This window comes from Triturus cristatus, chromosome 5_1, assembly GCF_964204655.1.
Source record: "Triturus cristatus chromosome 5_1, aTriCri1.1, whole genome shotgun sequence".
NCBI classification, from domain to species: Eukaryota; Metazoa; Chordata; class Amphibia; order Caudata; family Salamandridae; genus Triturus; species Triturus cristatus.
In genome coordinates this window covers 409,924,594-409,941,796 of record NC_140587.1, presented here as the reverse complement: position 1 = coordinate 409,941,796, position 17,203 = coordinate 409,924,594, and the positions used below count along the sequence as shown (strand labels likewise).

At 44.0% G+C, this 17,203-nt stretch overlaps 1 protein-coding gene across 1 annotated transcript in view; it reads left to right on the top strand.

The window, feature by feature from the left end:
- Positions 1-263: 263 nt before the first annotated feature.
- The window catches only part of GRHL2 (grainyhead like transcription factor 2), a 481,294-nt gene continuing 464,354 nt past the window's right edge, over positions 264-17,203 (top strand). The window contains exon 1 of the mRNA XM_085605159.1: positions 264-596. Coding sequence (XP_085461285.1) covers positions 577-596 — 20 coding nt within the window. The 5' untranslated portion in view covers positions 264-576. The remainder of the gene's footprint in view (positions 597-17,203) is intronic.

Below are 17,203 nucleotides of genomic sequence, written 5' to 3'. Positions count from 1 at the left end.
CACCCAACCCACGGGGCCCCGGGCAGCGAGGAAGCAGGGGAGCTCCTGGGCGCGCGGGGCTCTGTACCTGGGTCTCTCGTCCAATGGGAGCGCGCCGGGGCTGGCGTCCGTCCAATCAGTGCCAGCTCCCCGGCTCACAGTGAGTGGAAGAATGTGGCTTCTGTGCATAAAGTACCTGAGGGAAGCGGCCCGAACACCCCACTGCACGTGTTAACACAACTGGGTGAAAAGTGTCAAAAAGGGAGCGTGAGGGAAGGGACCTGGGCAGAGAGACCCCCTGTCGGGGCAGGAGCGGGCTGCACGCGCCGCTCGCCGGCAGCGCGCCTGGAAGGTGGGGCCCCTTACCTGTTCCCTCTGCCTCGCGCTCTCCGGCTCTGATTGGGCTGGGAGAACAACAAAATAAAGGAGACGCGAGGGAGGGAGGAAGGAGGGCGAGGGAGGGGGAAAGAAGACATACCTGTAGCTCGAGTTCTGCCATCTCACACATACACACCTCCACCTGCACAGACCTGAAAGTCCAGTTTCTCCGGCGCAGCAGAGGGAGAAATTCAAGGGGGAGAGGTTACTGGATCAGACATGTCACAGGAGACGGACAAGTAAGTAACGCACACTGGTCTGGCTGCGCTGGCGGCGGCTGCTCCAGCAGCGCTCCGGACACGGTGCCTGGGAGCCCCGGACCCCGCGCAGCTCTCTCCAGACCGGACTGTCCTCCTCGCCGGGGTACCTGTGCCCACGCCGAGCTCTTTATCCCTCTCCTCCCCCTCAAGGGCTGTCGTGCGGCTTTTCTCGGCCAGAGCTGCGCTGGATTTTATTGAGAGAAGGCCTCCGAGGAGAAATGTCCTGAGCCTTTTGTGCCAGGGCAACAAAGAGCTTTTCTTTGGAATGCAAACGGCCATTTTCCACAACTTGGGTCCCCCTCCAGGGGCGGCGACCCCCTGCTTCTACTTTTTTTAAAGATGCATTTGATTTTTATGTCAGTGTTTAGTCACAGCTGCGAATTATATTGATGTAGGTAAAATAATCCCCCAGTGCGATTAAGCCCACCAGCTGTTAATTGTGGGGTGCATTTTCTTTTACTTTTTAAAGAACTTCGAAAGCGCATTCTTCAGTGGATGGTTATTGAAACCCTTGCAGTCTTGCTTTTATCATCTGGGGTTTTTAGTTATGAAACAAATTCAGTTCAACAACTCGTCAAATGTACTAGTGGCTTCAAATATAAACGTGCTACGTTCACATGTCTAAGTTTTTATATTTTTCAAAATAAAACATTTCAAGGACTGTGATCGCGAACACTTCACGTGTACAGTGCTGTAGTGCTGTGTGTTTCTATTTACCAGTGAGGGTTTTAATTAAGTTGACTTACATTTCTGGGCTCCAATTTTAATTTTGTTCACACGTCTTTGATACTGTCACTCTGCTGCTATTTTTCTCACACTGTCATTGCTTGTTCTAAACATATTGTTTACACGTGTTACTCTGATTACGGACTGACAGCCCGAAGTTTGAAAACAGTTTGCGGTATCGACATGGGAGCTGCAGACTCATCACGTGTTATTTCAGAATTGGCATTTTCATTTTCAATATTTATATGTATGCTCGTATGCCACGGGGTATTGTTACGCATTTCATGGGTGGGTGGCATAGTGCTAATATTATTTGTCAGGAAAAATGTGTTTACGCAAATTTCAGGAAGGTTTATAGATATAACGCTGATCTATGTGTTTATTTTTTATTTTTTTTAGAATCAGTATATACACCGGCAAATTGCATGTAAATGGCTGAAGTTGCACCCATAAATGCTGCATAATCCAACATGCTGTTTTTTTAATCCAGTTCATGTCCTCATGGGCGTATTACAGAGGCTGACAAAATCGTACTTGCATCTGCAAATGATTTTAACCAGCAGAAAGACTATATGGAGAGTTTGACTGTGTGTTGTTGTCGCTAAATACTCTATTGCTTGGCAGCAGGGCTCGCCTACAGACTGCCAATCAATGTGCCTTGCATGCTATGGATTTGAGCAAATCTATCTATCTATCTATCTATCTATCTATCTATCTATCTATCTATCTATCTATCTATCTATCTATCTATCTATCTATCTATCTATCTATCTATCTACGTATCTACCCCTGTAAGATGGTGCAGTATTCCAGCGGATGGGTTCTGGTGCCATCATACACCGTGAGACTGAAGGCTGACTGGTTTGAAAATGTCACCATAACCCCGAGATGGCAATATAAGTCCATATTGCGTTATGTATATTTTTTATATATAAGATATTTATTTTGGGGGAGTTGGTTAGGCTTGTCACAGTGCAGCTAACAATGAGCACGGGTCTCAAACAGAATATTTAGGTTTTGTTTGTTCTTCAGAAATTAATTTGAGATAAAACATTGGACAATGGTGAGTGCAGTTGATTTATGTGATTCTGTGGTTGCAGCGTTTACTGAATAAATATGAATTTACCAAATTTGCCGCTTCATATGTATCGTTTGCAGATATAAAAGAGTCTTTGAAAATAAGGCCATCGGAGAATGTGCCGCATAATTAGCCTTTTTTGCTGCACATTTCGCTAACCTTGCCGCGTAACCTTTTTTTCTCAGTACCACATAATCTTAGTGGCCCTATCAGTGGTAAAACTCTGCCGAGTGGTTTAGGGGCTGTCGTTGTGATGCTAAAATCCATATTTTACAAAAATCATTATAACACTTCATTTTGTGCAATAAAACATCCAAATTGCATGTGTGTGTATATGTATTGTACACACACACACATACATGTCATTGCAGCGAACCCAGTAACACGTTATTAGGAGCACCTGTACTATTAAACACACATGTATTAGTACAGTGCAGGGATCAGATTTGAGTTGATTAAAAGAGTATACCAATACTGGCACGAGAACAATACTTCTTACTGCTCGCAACGAAACAACTTTCGTTATAGGTGAGGTGTCTTGAATGAGATTTGACTGCACCGGTTTTAATTCATTCTTGCATCTTGGTTGTGGTTAAATGCCTTTTGGTAAAGCAAGTACTTATGAAAATCATCAGGGCATAATCCATACATGCAGATGCACAGGGTATAATGCTCGACGGAGGGGTGGGCCATTATGACTCACTAAAGACTTTGCCTCCCCACACACAACAATGGTAATAAATAACATGTAGCAGAAACACTCTGCACATCTATATAGATAGACAGACATCTAGATAGATAGATAGATAGATAGATAGATAGATAGATAGATAGATAGATGGATAGATAGATAGATGGATGGATGGATGGATGGATGGATGGATGGATGGATGGATGGATGGATGGATGGATGGATGGATGGATAGATAGATAGATAGATAGATAGATAGATAGATAGATAGATAGATAGATAGATAGATAACTGGGTGATGGATGGATGGATAGATAGACAGACAGACAGATAGATAGATAGATAGATAGATAGATAGATAGATAGATAGATAGATAGATAGATAGATAGATAGATAGATAGATAGATAGATGTACATGCACACAAACACACAGTGTTGCCAATACTGAAGCTTAAAGGTGCTGGATGGATACATAAACAGTCAGACCTCACAGCCGACAACACCCTGAAATGACATCTTACTAGTACTTGCGTTAAAAAACGTGACGCTTCACCCAACCTACCCCAGCTGCAGCAGGAACTGACTAGTCCTTACTTCCCTGTGCTGTGCGAGCCAGGCGCAGTGTACTGACCTCACGTTGCCTGGTTTCCGCACAGCATACAGTTAGTTGTCTGTGTGCAGGTTGGGCTCTGACAGCAGGTGCTGGGCTTGGGTTTACTGGCAGGGGTTAATAAAGCAAGAGCGTGTGTATAGTACGCAAAGGACCTGTAAATACTCGCACAGGGCGATGGTGGTCCTGAAAGGCCCGCTGTGGGACTGTACTGTTGATGCTCTCGCACCGGAGCATGGGGCCAGCCTTAGCATGGTGATAACCCGAGGCATCCCTCTAGGACGCCATGACACCTTCGGTATTTCTATAACTCCTTCTCTCCAGGAGATATGAGCTTTCCTTGAAAGCCGCCCCTTGAGCTGAGGCCAGCTGCAGGCGTGGATAGCTGAGGACGGCCTAGGGTGAAGGCGTGCTTTCACTGGGGCCAGCTGTCCCCCTCCTGCTCGGACCGTGCTCATAGCAGACATTGTGCTGAAAGAGATGCAGCGGGCAATGATATCTCCTGCAAATGCCGCTGTTCTTAGGTGATTGAGCAGACATGGCGTCTCCTCGCCTAGAGCGTTTAAGGGATTTTTTTAAACATCATGTTGGATACTTCCTGATTTTTGTTGAAAAACATAATTTCCTTTAATGGGCGTTATGAGTGAGTGTGCTTGCTCAAGGCACACCTGTGACAACAAAAGTGGAGAATAGGGCAAGCGATCTCAAGCAAATGTACCAATAAACCTCCGCTCGCACACATATTACTAGAGTTTAAAGGTCAAACGCCAGCTTTTTTTGCGATTCATGAGGAGTGTTACATGCGCTGCACGGAAGACCCCTTGAGTTCTCATCCGGCCCATATCTTTATTTATAAATCGTGCACATGGAGCGGCCTCTCCTGGCTCATGGCTCCACCCCCTCCACAATAGTAACACCATGGAATTTGACCTCTGGAGAAATATAGTCAGGGCCACTGGGATTATGCGATTCGGAGGCTGCAGCTTTTTCCACATAATTAAGGATTTGCAGCTTTTGCCACATAATCTGCCATCTGCTGCACAATCTGCAGATTGTAACAAAGAAATGTTGATTCTAGCTCATACAGATAGAAATGACCGAAAACGCGGTGATGTGTGCTCGCTGGCGTCGGAGGACCCTTTGCAAGGATTGACTGGTCCTCCTTCAGTTGCTTATGTGTTATGTATTTGGCGGTTAAACAGAGGTGAAATCTTTGTCCAGACCGTATTACTATTATGTAAAAATGTCAAAATAATGAATACTATAAAAACATATTATGCACCATGCCGCATTATTTGCATTGAGCTGTTGTATCATTTAGTCTACCATGCCACATAATTTGGTGCTCTCCTGCCGCAGAATTCCAGTGGCCCTGAATATAGTAAATGAGAGAATGTGCATTTATTATTACACTTGTTTCAAACAACACATTTTAGTTGGTCAAGTACATTTTTTTTTACAAGGGACATAGAAATGTGTTTTTGTGCGTGGATATGATGTAGACCAGCTCCACAGTCACCAGATGGCAGTACAGTAGAATCCACGCAATCAGTGAGGAAACGTGCATTCTGGTGCATGCGCGTCACTTCAGGGCTGGGTTACTGCCTCAATGATGCTGTTGCTGCAGTGCAGAGGGCCTTCAACCCTTCAGGCCCTCCACAACCCTTCTGGGGCCCGCATCAGCCCTGGGTCGATGAGTGGCTGAGATCTGAGACCGAGGGGGCCCTCTTCACATTCTGCACGGGTGGGGGCGTCACTTTGCGCTACCGCTACTCCACGGCCCAGATGGAATATTTGTTCCTCGCTCACAGTTTGTAGGCTCCTGCTGTTAGCAGCCAGTACTCTTCGGACTGTGACAGTCGCTGCCCACGGGCTGGGGGGACCAGGCGTCCCGGATCTGGCGGGTCAGTCCCGGGGTTCGCCAGCTGTCTCGGCAGATTTTGATACATTTGGCTTATGTTCTGGTTTTTAAAGCGGGTCGGCTGAAAACAGGGGAAGGGCGTTTTTTATGTGTTTAAAGGCAGTAGGAGTTAGTAGCTCTTGTAACACAATTTGAGAGGCTGGGTTTAGAAGTTGCTTTTAATTTAGTTCCTTGGTGCAGCCTTGCCTGTGTCTCTTTGATGACGCACACCATCATTTAGGTAGTTTTCTGCCCCTCGACTGATGCAAACATACAGTCGTTCTTCTATGTCTGCTAAATGTGCCAGTTTCCGAGTTTTCATTTAAAACCTGGTCCCCTTGCCACAGGCTGCTCGGGCACCAGGCCTCGCCAGCTGTAAACTCCCCGTGGACAGTGAGTGCACCGTGCATTCAGATGGCAGGACCCGTCACAGTGTGCTAAGATCCTGGTCACACACGCACCTGCCACCTGGCATGAGGCCGTTACCCGGAGGCCCCGATCCCTGCCTGGCTTAACCCCGGCAAGCCCGGCAGAAACGAGGAACTCCCCCGGACGTGGCAGGCTGACGGCTCTGGTCTTTAAATAAAGGCCTTTGATCGTTTTATCCAGCCAGGGGTCGGGTGGGTAACCCCCTCTGTCCCTCTAGTTTCTCTGACTGCATAACACGCACGCACACAAACCCACACTCACACATCTCTCTCTTTCAGTCTCCCGGAAGCACACCTTAGTTTCACATTAGTCTTAAAAGATGGCTTGGATTTCATTCTGAGGACAGAAGACGTGAGTTGCGCGGGATGACGGAAGTAAACGACGAATGTGGCCTTTGTAGCAACAAGGACTCGCCTGCCCGGGTTAATGTTGCCCCAACGGCCCGAGGGCTCGGCCATTCGCCAGTGTAAACAGCCGAGTTTAACCGGCGGGTACCCTGAGAGCTCTTCGTGAAGATCAAACACTTTGGGGCTAAAAAGTGTTCTTTTTTCAAACGCGCAATCAATCGTTCTGAATTCTGTAGATACATCAGTAAACACATGTGTCACCCCGGGGACGGGCCTTTTCCCGTGTGCTGCATCGCACATCACTGACTTCATACACATGGCCTCTTTTTTCGCTGATGGATTTTTATTTTATTTCAAGATTTTACAATATCCAGAACACATGATAAAAAGTGATTTGTTGCAAAGAATTGGTTTCAAATGGTGGTTTAAAATGGTCTTTGGACCTGTCAATGACGGTGTGAGAGCTTGCACTGTACTCGTGTGAAGTGAGGTGTTGATTCGGTCTAAAGAAGGAAGATGCAGGGTGGAAAAGGGACAGGTGGGAAAATAAGAAAACCCATAAAAATGGCAACACAAATATTGCTCGCTACACATATGTCAACTGTAATGTAAAATAACTTCGTAAAGAAGGACAGGGCCTTCAAACTCCCTGGTGAGGTCGCGTGGGGCCTGTGCACGAGAGAATGTGACTTGCTCAGCAATGGTGAGAGGAGTCATGTGGTGACTTGCGCTGCCCCGATCCTCCCTTCTTCACCGGAGACCTGCGGTTTGTTCTTATATGACATCACTTCCTGCTCCGGGTCAAGCCTCGGCCTGACCTCAGGAATCCCAGGCCTGCCTGCTATGGGCATGTGGCCAGGGATATCTTAGGGATATGGGGGGCCCTAGGCCAAATCGGAACAGCCTTGAATTTATGATCCATTTTCAGCCCGTTCATACCCTCTTGGGCAGGTCACACTGGTCCAAATTATAAATGTGTTGACATCATATATTTAGGGACAGTGACCTGTGTGTTCAATATGATAACACAGCAGCAGCTCACTAATATTACTGAAAATAATCTCTGAGACATATGAATATGTGAGGTCCTGCTTTGGTCTAAAATAAACTTTTTTGTAATGGATGTTGCATGCAACATTAACACAACATTTCTGTGCAAAATGTGTGTGATAGACTCTCACACATCACCCACATGAAACATTTATTTTAAGGAAAACGGTATTTGAAACAATCTGTTTAAACATTATTGGAGGTCGTCAGAGCAAGACTCTGCAGAACAGAGCTGGGTCTATCAGGGGACCCCTGAAGGGTGGGGCCCTGGGCCAAAGCCCACTTTGCCCATGCTTTAAAACTCCTCCGCACGCGCCCTTCCAGGGACAGCCTGCTCCTGGCTCTGGTGTCAGTGTGCAGGAACTTGTTCTGTCTGCGGCAGGTGGAGGCCTCCTTCCCTCAAGGGAGTCTTATATGTCCTGCTACACGCACACGTGACACATGTGTGAGCCTTGGTGGCTTAACGTGGCATAGCTGCTGAGTTTGAAAGTTCCACAGTGTTGGGTAATGCACGCTCACTCCTTATCAGATATCCCTTGCCCATGGGCTTCCTTCCTTTCAGCCCATATCACCACCACCCCCAAACTGAAACGCCACTCGCCATTACGGGTGTTTATGAAACCCAACAGCATCCCAAAAGCCAGCGGCATACCTATGTTGGAATTCCAGTTGAGCAGTACAAATGTTATGTTAGCTGGTTCTAGTACAGAGTATAACTGCCTCTAGTGAGATCTTGGAGCCCCTTAAGGCTGTTTCTGTGTGTCTTCCAGTGTGCACAAAATGTTTCCAATAGGCCATTGCATGAATGCGCTCTGTTAGGTGATGTGTCTAGCATCAGAGGGCCTGTGATGCTCTTGGCATCTGAATAGCGCGGGAGCGGCCATTCGTAAGAGATTGCTGTACTTTCAACATAGTGAGGCTGTTCCAAGCCATTGGAAGGATTCCATCTCAGACCGTAATCCGATCCTCTTTGTGAAGACGCACCACCAGGAGTATGATTGGGAGTGTTCCTATGTTATGTGAAAGTGTCAGCTTCAGCATGATGTGGGTGAATGGTATCCATGTTTGAGGGGTGAGACCAGAGGGCTGTGCTGACGTGATGACCCACCTACGCTTCTCCTAGGCCCTCAGTTGCGATGATTGCTGGGTAGGAGTGTGTTTTTGTATGCGCGGGAGTGCTGGTTGGTGCTGCAATAGAATGACAGCAGAGTTATGTTGTTTGAAAACAGGTTTTTGTACCATTGCTGGAGAACTAAAGAGGAAATGCCATTTTGCATTGAATTTAAGATAACTCCATTTATCTAAATGGGGAAATGCTAAAAATCTGGCATGGATCCAGCCCTCCGGGTCGGACTTTAGAGAACCATTATAGCGGAATCAGTTATTAGTGCGTGGTGGTGCCCATTGGTTTAATCTGAAATTTAACTAGTAAATGTCCCCTGTGAAGCAGACAGAAGCCTTTAGTAAATTGCCAACTGTAATTCCCACCATGGATAATATAATGTTATATAACATACCATGAAAGGGCTTGACGTGGCGTAACATATAACATATTATAACTGTATGTATGGTAATAAAGTCTCCAGTGACAGCAGGCTGTCGTCTCAGCGCAGTAGGGTTTGCGCCTGCAGCAGCAGGCACCAGGCAGTGCTCGCGGGCCTCGGGCAGGGGAGCGCAGGCCACTCCGGCTGTTATGGGGCTCCTCAGTATTGAACTGGGACCTGTCAGATTTCCTAGTCCAGATACGTTTGAATGTTATCAAGCGGGCAATGATTGACCAGTTATGGGCAGAACGAGTTTCAATATGCGCTCCTAAGCATCCCGGGAAGAAAAGACCGCAGATGATATCTCAGTTTCATTTTTTTAACCAGATCATGCCAATTCTTCAACTGCATATTAAAATATTAATACATCAGCTATTTCAATGTTGCAGTGGTCAAGTGAAACCAGAATTCATGTACTATGAACCCTTACCCAGTCAAGAGCCCAAGGGCTCCCGTGCACTTGTACACATGCCCGGCACATGCATGGATCACTGCAAATGTAGTGCCTCTAAAAGCCTCACAAGGTTGGGCCGATTCACAAAACGTGATTATACAAAGGTCTGTTCTTCGTGAGGCTGATTCTTGCACTTTATCCGCACAAAAGAATTGTCATCATCTACAGGGGGCTGATGTCTTAACTTATATTGCCGTCACAAACACTGCGACTTGCAAAATAGGTGCATTTGTGACCACAACATACATTTTTAGTACCTATAGATCCCATTTTAGGCTTCAGTAAACTTGTACCGAGTTCTAAAATGGGACTGCGAATGGAGACCAATACACAATATGGAAGGGGCGTGTTTTAGGCACCCGCTCCAAACTGTGATGCATCAATGTTTAGCAGCTGTAATCCGGTTGCAAAAAAAGTGAAAAATGACACACTCCAGAGTTGGGGTGGTATTGCATTCACAAAAGAGAAGGAGTCCCATTGGAAGCCCCTCCCACTATTGAGATCCCTTCACCTATAGATATATATTGTTTTTACTTTAGAGGTTGGCAATGGTCCAAGGGACCACTGACAAGTTGTACACGATCTTAAAAAGAAAAGGAAACTTTTTCTTTTAAATGCAGCTCCATTTTCTTTAAAGAAACTGGCCTGCGTTAAAGACATTCTATATTGAAAGAAGATCACAGACATTGTAGGTTGCTGACTCCAGGAAGCCACCATCAGTGTGTTGGCCTCCAATTGGAGAGTCACAATTTATAAATCATGACTATTAATGAGATCGGTTGGATTGCGACTCATTCCAAATTGTTTTTTGTGAACCAATCTATTTGTTCGTAAAACAACGTTCTGGTTGAAAAAATACAGGTCACAAGTGGTAACCAGTGTGTGCAACCAGAAAGGCCATACCTTAGGCCCCACATGCTGATTCACAGCCCTGGGATCTGCTGACATTTACACTCACAGTCCTAATGTCATAGTATGTACTATAAGGGTTATAGGAATGCAAAGGGCGTGTCAGAGGAGCGCGGCATACAGAATGCAGCGAACACATATAGATATCCTCCTACATTTGTGGGCATTCACAAATGTATTAATGTGGGCTCCCAACTTGAAGACATACATAAAAATACCTCTGTAAAAGGCAGGAGTAAGGCATTTCCAGAACTGGTAAGGGAAGGAAACAACCCCATATTTCATGGTCTTTTAGTGCAATGGGTTAATGAGCATGGAAAATAATCCTGTGAGTAAAAAAGAAAAACATATTTTTGTTTTGTGCAAATGCACAGATATTCATAACCTGCAGCTGCATATTGACTGCGCAGTTGACAATCCACATGAATATATTGAATGGAGAAGGAGAATGCATGGAAATCTACAATTTCCTAAGATTTCCATGAATGCATGTAGGGATTATTGTAAAGCCTCAAAAAGGTGAAAAATAAATTGTATGTGGAAATCCAGGATGCATAGATTCTGAAGTTCATAAAAAATGAATGAGAATAAAACCCTTTGGCATTACAGATTTCAGCATTTTTAACTTTGCGGGGATCAAATAACATCACCAGTATTAGTCATGGAGGTCTATGCAAATTGTAGATTTCCACCTGAGTGACATTTCTATACTAGAGGTACTGCAGCGGTTCGTCATTTCATGTGAAGTGTCTTTCCTGGTCTTTTCTTTGCTATGCAACCCCTTCCCTCAAGACCCCATGGTATATGGTGGCCTTTGGAGAACAATGAAATTCCATCTGGTCCCCTATTCTTTCTGGAGTTAATTGATTTTCTGGTGGAAGTGGTGGATAAGAGTGGGAAAACCTCTGAACACCTAAAAGCGTATACCAATGTGGCTTTCTCCTCCCTGTTTCTGCTGATATAACTCTTCAGTTAGTACTGTCGGAAACCTGCTGTACTGGTAGCATTTCTATGGTAGTAGGACACAGAACTTGACTTTACGAATTAGGATCTGGTCTTAAACGCACAGTTAGATATTCGTGTTAAATTTAGGCCCAAAAAGTTCTGATGAATTTTATGGAAACTAATAGGCTGGACAGTTTAGGGGAATGGGAGATATATATATATATATTCACTGAAAAAACCATAGGTTTCACACATGTTATAGTTAGCGGAAATTTTACTGATAAAAAACCAATGAAATTCCCCCGTTATAGTTAGTGCAGGAAACTATAACTCACGCGACCGCAATCTTCTGCTGATGCTAATACTGTATTTAGACACTTATTTGCCCATGTCTTCTTCCATAAATTTTTAGCTAGACATATATTACAAATATTTTTTTTTCATAAAGACACATATGTCATCAGCAGAAGATTGCGGTCGCGTGAGTTATAGTTTCCTGCACTAACTATAACGGGGGAATTTCATTGGTTTTTTATCAGTAAAATTTCCGCTAACTATAACATGTGTGAAACCTATGGTTTTTTCAGTGAATTTGCAAGGTTTTTTAAATGCTAATTCCTAACTATAACGTGTGTGAAACCTATGGTTTTTTCAGTGAATTTGTACGGTTTTTTAAATGCTAAGTTACTTTACGCCATTTGTGGCGTGCGCGCCCACTTAACGCAGTTCGTTCCGTGCGCACAGTGAGCACGCGGTGCGCTTCGCGCACCGCGCGCCCACTTTACGCAGTTAGTGCCGTGCACGCACGGTGGGCACGCGGTGCGCTACACGCACCGCGTGCCCACGTTACGCTAGATGGGACATGTACGCACGATGCGCTTCGCGCACCGTGCGCACATGAAGGACATATTATGCGCTTCCTTGTGATAGGTAATCTGTTGAAATTTTTTGGGGAAATGCTGTGCACAGACATGCCATGCACAAATGGGGGCCTTCGGCAACCATTTTCACACGAGGTGGATAGAGTGTGGATTTTTTATTTTTGAAAATTTTTTACCGTACGCGTACGGTAATCGTACGGTAAGCGTAATCGGCGAAATTTTCGAAAAATAAAAAATTACCGTTTTTTGCATTGGGGGATCTTTGAAGACTCAACTAACATGGTTATGTGCATAGGCGCTGTCTAAACAGCCCCTTTATATGTTTTTGGCATTTGTTTATCAGCTCCCCCCTCAGAGTGCGAGAGAGAAAATGGCGGCCGCCGCTTCCTGGTTTTGACCGATTCGAATGTTTACTAAGATCTAAGGGCCAATCAGAATCGCGCTCGCGCACGCCACCGTACGCGTACGGTAAGCGCACCGTAAGCGCACCGTAAGCTGGCTCAGATATATATATTGATTTAAAGGCTATTTTCTCAGAATCTACTGAACAGATTTACACCAAACCTACAAAAGGCACTTCCTTGACCTGAGGACTACCTCTCTGCCAAATTTCAAGTAATTCTGTTCAGCCGTTCGGGCTGTAGCTGTGTCTAAAGGTCCTATGGAAAAATGCATGGGAAAAACGCGTTTTGGGACCCCTCTTTTATCTCAGCCCCCGCTTGACGAATCCCCCCGAGACTTTCAGGGTAGGAGCGGAGCGTAGCGCCCCACCTATTTTGAAAAATTCGCAAGGATTCGTCGACCGGCGCAAAAGTTATTCAAAATAGAATGTTGCGGATTTCCTATGGAAACGTGGTCCTAACTATAACTACCTACTGGCGACCGCCAGTAGGTAATATATATATATATATATATATATATATATATATATATATATATATATATATCCGGTAGCAATATCCCTGTGCATGCACGCACAAACAGGACCACGGACTCTGTATTTCGCTGATGCCAAATATTAGTGATTTATTTCCAAAGTGAAAGGGTGATGCCTCTGCTGCGTTTCGGACACTGGCTATGTCCTTGGTCACATAAAGAACGTATTCAAAAGCGGGATTTTTGAAGACAACATACTACTTCCGGTAACGTGATCGGCATGCATATAGACACAGAAAACATACTATACATTACTGTGTATCGTTTGAAAATCGTAATACAAACACTTATATATTCAGGATCAAGAGGTTAGACACTCCATTTTCCCTAAACTGCCCACTGTGTATATATATGTGTATGTGTATATATATATATATATATATATATATATATATATAGATATATATATATAGATATATATATATATATATATATATATATATATCAGTATACTTACAACACACCCACAGCATACCGTTAGTTGTTTGCGTTGTGACTTTAATTTGTAATCTTTCAATTGCTAATCTTCAGTAGATTTCCCTTCCTTTCTAGTGTTAATCTGTACCTGGACCCTGGACCACGTACATGTGTTCTTCCTCATCTTTGTTCATCCTCGCCTTTTTGCAATGCACTATTTTTTTATGTCATAAACGACACTTGCAATTTATTTTTTGATTGAATTTCTAGTTTTTTTTAAACATAAAGTTATATTTTATTACCATTTGTAAAGACACCCTCACATCACGCACAGCCTTTGGGCGTGGGCAGGGTGCGGTTGGTCTCGCAGGTCTAGGCAGCACTCAGATAGACTTACTGACTTTGCCAAAGAGTCACAATACCAAAATATGAAAAGTGACCCTGTTATCATCTTTCTACAAAAAATCACCAATATTTTTAATCTAGTGTACATTTCAGTAATTCACACAACGCATTGTTTAATATCCATGATTATTATAAAAATGTTTAATAAACTTATAATAAAAAAAATTCTGTGAGTTTTTCTTTTAAAATAGTTTTTATTTTAACTTGTGACTTGAAAAATGTAAAAAGAAAGTCAACTCAGACTTTTTTTTTAAGCAACATGACTTCAAAACTTTCTCTTAACATTTTTAAGTACACAAAATCCAATCATAAAAACAACCACAAGAGGGCCTTGCACTCCTGCTAAAGAATATAGATCTACAGCTAGAAGGGATTAAAAAAATATTGTAAGCTCTCCTGGGGTCATGTTTTTAATGACCCAGGAGACTTCCTGTTTTTTTAATGTTGTTGGGGGGGTTGCTTCACTTAGTGCTGCCCCCAACAACATTAAACAAATGCTTTGTGGTGCCCCCCCCTCTCTTCCATCAAGCTTTAAAAAAGGGCATTATGGGGCCGTCCATGCTGGAGCAATGAATGATAAATAAGAGGCTTCTACCGCTAATGTATCATTCACTTTGGGTCCCATCCGGTAGGAGCATTTTTAAAGTTTCTGCTTGACCCCCTTTCACTTTTTGTGTCAATCAGCCCCGGTGGATGGAGCCCCTGGGGCCCATTAAGGGTTGGGCAGGAGGGCTGCACACTTCCAGCCCCTTTATTTTCTCTATGGCCCCAGGTGTTGGGGTCCATGGGGTCTTTTAACGCTAGGGATGGAGGCTGCACGCCCCTCCCTTTTACATTATTGTCAATCCTGGGGAATGGGGTACCGAGGACTCCAAGAGGCTCAGGGAGGAGGTCCATATGCCCCCCTCCCCTATACATGCTATCTGCCACCCCCAAGCCCTGTCCAACCCCAAGTGGTATTTTTTTTCGTTGCTTTCTTTTTTTCCCCTAAATTTTGCAGTGGATTTGCGGAGACTCAAGTTTTTGTTGTTTAAAACTCTTTTTTGTCTCCGTCAAGCCTAGGGGGTCGAAGTATTAGCACCTTGCCCCCTTATGTCTTTTTTAAAAATCTTTTTCCTAGGACTTGGGACTGAGTCCCAAGTCCTGTGATGGCTGCTGTCACATCCTTATTGATTTGGTTTCAGCCAATCAGATCTCACTATGAGATCTGTTGGACACACGGATCCTCCGTGGCGTGAGCTATACAATTTATTTGAGCATTATTTGCTCAAAAACTATTGAACAGATTTATACCATATTACAAAACGCATTCTCTCTGTAGCAAGATCTAGCTATCTGCCAAATTTAATGTAAATCCATTCAGCAGTTTGGGCTGTAGCTGTGACTGAATTTCCAGCGGAAAAATGAATAGCTAAAATGTATTGTGGGTAGGGGTGGTGGAACTTGCAGAGTTTTACTCTGTGAAATTCCACAGAGTTACCTAAAAACTCTGAGATTCCGCAGAGTACCGTGAACTGTGAAATTTGGGTCCCTCACACTGCTTGTGCTGATTTTTAGCACCAGGAGCTTATCCTGCATTGTAAAATCAGCGCGAACGGCACAACGTGGCGTGGCAGAGGGGGCTGCTCCTTTCTGCCACTCGAGTAGATTTTCTATCTGAGCTGCAGTTTTCCCAATGTGAGTGGTAACTTTCTCAATGTGAGCGGTAGTGACCTACCGCGACCGCCAGTGTTGATAAACCTTACTGGGAGGTGGTCTAGCATTCATTGTTTCTTGCTTGAGCTCACCAACTTACCATTGGGGAGCTGCATGTGAGAAAAACTCCACCACGCGGCAGTTGGCAGAGTTTGTGCCAGACTCCGTACTCCAAGCAAACCTTTGCAGAGTTTACTGCCCACCACTGTTCCCTGTAAGGTGCGCGCGTGCGCGCACCTGTGTCCTCACACGCGTGTATGTACTACAACAGAAAGGCGGTTGATGTAGGGTGCCAAATAATCTGTGGTGCTTAGTGGGCAGCGCGACCACCGTAAGCTCCTACAAATAATAAAAGGCCTCACCATCTGGAAAATTAGACCAGCACTCAGAGATCACTGAGTGCTGTTTTGATTAATTTAGTGAAAATCAAACCGTTGCACTATATAAAGCAAATACAAAATATAAATGTAAATCACTAGATTTTAAACTATATTTTGTTAAATCTACCTTTAAAGAATTTTACTATTGGATACTTTCTCAAAATATATCTTTATTTTGAAAATGGAAATGTCAAGCAACTCATACATGTGAAACCTCTAGAAACAATAGCATGAAGAAATCTTGTTTTACCCTTCACAGAAATGAATCAAGTCATGATGAACTTGATTATATCCCGACACTGTCATGTTGATCATGTCAGTAGGGCACATTATTAGCGGAACTCTGTCTTGGAAATTCATATTTAGCATTATTATTACCCAACTCAATGGTACTTAAAATATTGTCCTCCAGGAATGGACGTCTCTCTTGGTGCTGTTAAATTCTACCAGTGCCCTGAAAGTCATAGACAGATTTTTGCAGGAGGCTCACAGCCCTCTGAGCTCTCTTGCCATGATGTTTCACCACATACTAGCCAGAAATGGCACACAGCAGACAAAAACAAGTAATGCAGACACAAACAATAGAAAACACACTGAAGACAATTTATGACAGCGTTTTAATACTCACACGAGGTTAGAGGGGCCATTTGTGTTGCTTGCATTAGGGTCCATAATACTATGGCTATGTCACTGTCCATAACCTTTGCAGCATTAGAGTGGTGTAGCGTTTTGGGGCATGAACTTGCCGGGTTGCTTTCTGTGTAGTTGTTAATGCTTGGATTACATATCAGTATCCTTCATTACTCCGATTCCTTATTCCTCATCCCATCATTTACTGTATGCATTTTGCGAGGAGAATTCTCATGTCAGTCCCGATTACCAAGTACTCTCAAAGAACGAAACAAATAGAAAAGAATCCTGTGCCCTTTAACTGTAAACGGAAATTAGGTCTCTATTCATCCTGTTCATAGCAAGCTTCTACAGACACTCTAAAAAAATCTTAAGAGCGAGATGGAGGGAAAGTAAGTAATGGGATGAGGAATAAGGAATTGGAGTAATGAAAATCACCAGTAAGTAATCCAAGCATACCTCCCTCGTCCCGTTTCTAACTGTATGCAAGAAACCCAAGCATGCATGGAAGAAACACAGATGACAGAATTCTTGCCAAACAAGTTTCTTTAATAAAGA